Below are 3204 nucleotides of genomic sequence, written 5' to 3'. Positions count from 1 at the left end.
AAGCTAGGAAGTGGCGGTGTGCCATGGGGAGGGGGAAAGTAATTCTGGTCACAAAGCCATGGTGTCAGGGTGTCTGATAATGGTGGAGGCAGTAGGGAGTTGGCGGTGAAGTCAATGTGAAGGGTATTGGTAGTGGAGGGATCAACAAGTAGCTGTGTGGGTGCGTGGGTTCTCTGGAAGAGGGTGGGGAGGGGTTCTCCAGGTGAGGGAGGAGGAATGTAAGTGGAACTGGATGGCATGGATGTGCAGAGTGTAGGGATGTGCCGATCAAAGATGGTTAGGATTTGTTCAGAGGATTGGACTAGTATGTGACCATTTCTGTAACTGGTTATGAACACTTCTACCCTGAAGTCCTGGGATGGGAAAACAGTAATCTTAGTTCCATAAATGATGTTGGTAGTCTTAGTTACTTGCAGGTGTTGTAGGAAGTTTGCTTTCCATTTGAAAGGCTTCTTAGTGTAGAAGATGAAGTCAGTATTTAAGGCCACTGTGTGCTGAACTGTAGAAGATGTCTGTTACTAGTGTCTCTGGATGATTTTTGAGGACTCTGTGCTTTACAGATTTTGGTCTGTTTCGAGAGGATTCGTGGAAATGTAATGCAGTATGAGTAGGGGCCATATCTTTCTATGGTAGTGCTGCAGTGGGACATTAGTGTGTGGTTCTACTGCAGTGTCGGCACTATAGGGCCTTCCTGTATGAGGGGAACTTCTGAGATGATTGCCTGTTGTAGCAGGGGTCATTCAGTGGGGCAGTGAAGGGTACTTATGATAATAAAAAATAATAATAATAAGTGTTATTATTATTACTAAAATTGCGCATTGTATTGATGCACAGTGGGGACTGGTGGACATTGGGGGTTCTGGTATGTGACAAAGGTGGGATAATGAATACAACAAGCATGTCTGTAAATCAAATTAAACCCTTCATGTTATTTTTTCACAGCTCTCTTTATTCTTGTAAGTCTGCTAACTGTCTTAGAGATGCTGGCAGAAGGCTTACTCCCTGGATTTTTATATGAAGACGGAAAAAACAGAGGAAAATACCAAAGTCATAAATGTCAAAAGAAGAGAGAAAGTAAGAAACAACCTGAGAAATGGAAAGGCCAGCTGGAGGCTGCCTCTGCAGCAGATGATTTTGTAACTGATCACCCAAATGCACCAAAAGGAAGATGGAGTTTTTTGATCAAGAAAAATGAAAAGCCTCTTCCAAAGTTCAAAGAACAGCTGTCAGCAACACAATGTGCTCACACACCAACAAAGGCCTTAGTGTCTGCAGCACGACACATACCCAGAGACCAAAACACTGACAAACAGATGGACCTCTACAGATCTTGGACATGCTCAAGCATTTACACAAACTACCCAGACCTTCAGATTGGAGGAGACCACATTGGTTATGGGAGGGATTCTGGGTGCATCCTGGATCTTGAATGTGAGGTCACGGACGGCCCCATTTTGCACTCTGTGGGCATACCACCAGGTAATTCTCCATGCAACAGGTGCTCACAGCAGCCGCCAGATCTTAAAATGTTCATGAGTGATGAAAGCAGAGATAAAGGCTCCATTAACCCAGGCCAACCCCTCTCCAACTCCCTTTTGAACATCTGCATGGAGAAGAAGTTAGAAGAACTCTATAAACAGTTACTGGCAGATAATGTGACCCTCTTCGGTTCTCCAACAAAGTTACTCTCATCAAGCTTCTTCTTAAATAGCGTGAACGAGGTCAGCGTGCAGCTATCCCAGGAACAAAACATAGAAGCTTCCAGAGCAAGGGAGGTGCTTCTCCAATGCCTGAGGAGTGTGGTCAGTGGCGGCAGCTCTGAAATCAGCACCCCCAATTTACAGATATCAAAATTGGATGGTAGGAAGAATTTAGACGTCTTGACAAAAATGTGACCATGTTAAAATGTACCAAATAAAGTAATTGCAATCTTTTTGTATCCAGGACAATTAGATATATTTATTTGTTCTATAACAAATAGGACACCTCCCCTATTCATGCATGGGTATATCATTTTAAAACACACTTTCACTTATTATGAATGCAGTTAGTGACCTGGTTTGAGACACAAAACCTCACTGTCACCCAATATCTTAACCGTACATTTGTTTTTTGAAAGTTTGACTTTGATCAATGCAACAAAAAAAAATAATCAAAAGAGTATATTTTTATTATTGTTTCAGCTGGCCAAAAACCAAACTGTGACGGGGTTAATGTGGCACCTACAGAGGTGGATTCATGCTTACAATTACTCATTGTTTTTGTTTGCACTAAATTTGCTATAATTAACTTTCTTGTGAATAAAATTATGCACTAACTTTGCATTATTTTGTAAACAATTTTGGAGAAATGTTATTCTCTGTTTCCATAAATAAACGTCACTCGCACTTTCTTTCTTACTGTAACCCATCTCTCCTTCCTTGTCTGCCTCCAGCCTCACTCTCGGGTCCACTAGCCTCTGTTTTTTTTGTCTTTAATATCTCAGCCCCTCGGCTACTTTGCTGCCTTTTAAAGTTAGTTTGTCTCTCTGAGCTTTGATTGTCAGCTTCAATGGTTGTCCTCCTGTCTCCCCTATCCTAGGCCCCAGTCCTCTTTTATTGCAGCTGTCTCTTTCCCAGAGTCTCTTGGCTCTAGCAGTAGCGCAGTCCCCCCGCCCCATGTATAGATTGTAATATTTCAGTTGGATTTATTTTTAAACGTTAATAAACTAATAATTTCCAAATTGAACAATTGCTGTACATTTCTCGAACTAAATATCATTTATCCTAATCTAGTTCAAAATTAAAGCCTCTTTAAAACTTTCTTTAGAAACAATTTTGACTTTTTGTTAGTACTACTCAAAATGCACTATGAGTTAATAGAGTCTAGACCATTAAACCATTTAATATCTGTAGGTTGCACTGTGAACGTGGCTTTATTACTTACTTTCTGTTGTATTCTTCCTGTTTTGGGGTACTTGAATACACAGAATTGGCTTTACCTAGGTTTGCACAGTGCCAACAGCAAACACACATTCTCGCTTATTTACAACGCTCTTTGGTACTCTTAGGGCCTCATTATGGTATTATTTGTAGATGATAAGAGACACAATCATCACAAATATATAACCGAGCGCATTGTAAGTCATTTTAGATAATGTACTTTTACTTAAGTATAAATTCAATGCTGTAAAACGATTTCACTTTTTTTTTCTCCACGGGGACA

The 3204-nt window shown here is 40.6% G+C and overlaps 1 protein-coding gene across 1 annotated transcript; it reads left to right on the top strand.

Moving 5' to 3' along the window:
• Nucleotides 1-939: 939 nt before the first annotated feature.
• On the top strand, nucleotides 940-2802 carry LOC147665637 (TLR adapter interacting with SLC15A4 on the lysosome-like). The gene has a single exon (XM_086949624.1). It carries the CDS (start codon nucleotides 981-983, stop codon nucleotides 1893-1895), a length of 915 nt encoding a protein of 304 aa, XP_086805750.1. The 5' UTR covers nucleotides 940-980; the 3' UTR covers nucleotides 1896-2802.
• Nucleotides 2803-3204: the final 402 nt, after the last annotated feature.

Source organism: Lissotriton vulgaris, unplaced genomic scaffold, assembly GCF_964263255.1.
Source record: "Lissotriton vulgaris unplaced genomic scaffold, aLisVul1.2 SCAFFOLD_3712, whole genome shotgun sequence".
NCBI classification, from domain to species: Eukaryota; Metazoa; Chordata; class Amphibia; order Caudata; family Salamandridae; genus Lissotriton; species Lissotriton vulgaris.
Note: the sequence above shows the minus strand (reverse complement) of the source record. Positions and strands in the feature narration are given on the sequence as shown.

What these genes read in the sequence shown, in the direction of transcription:
- LOC147665637 (XM_086949624.1), top strand. Translation starts at nt 981, where the DNA reads ATGCTGGCAGAAGGCTTACTCCCTGGATTTTTATATGAAGACGGAAAA.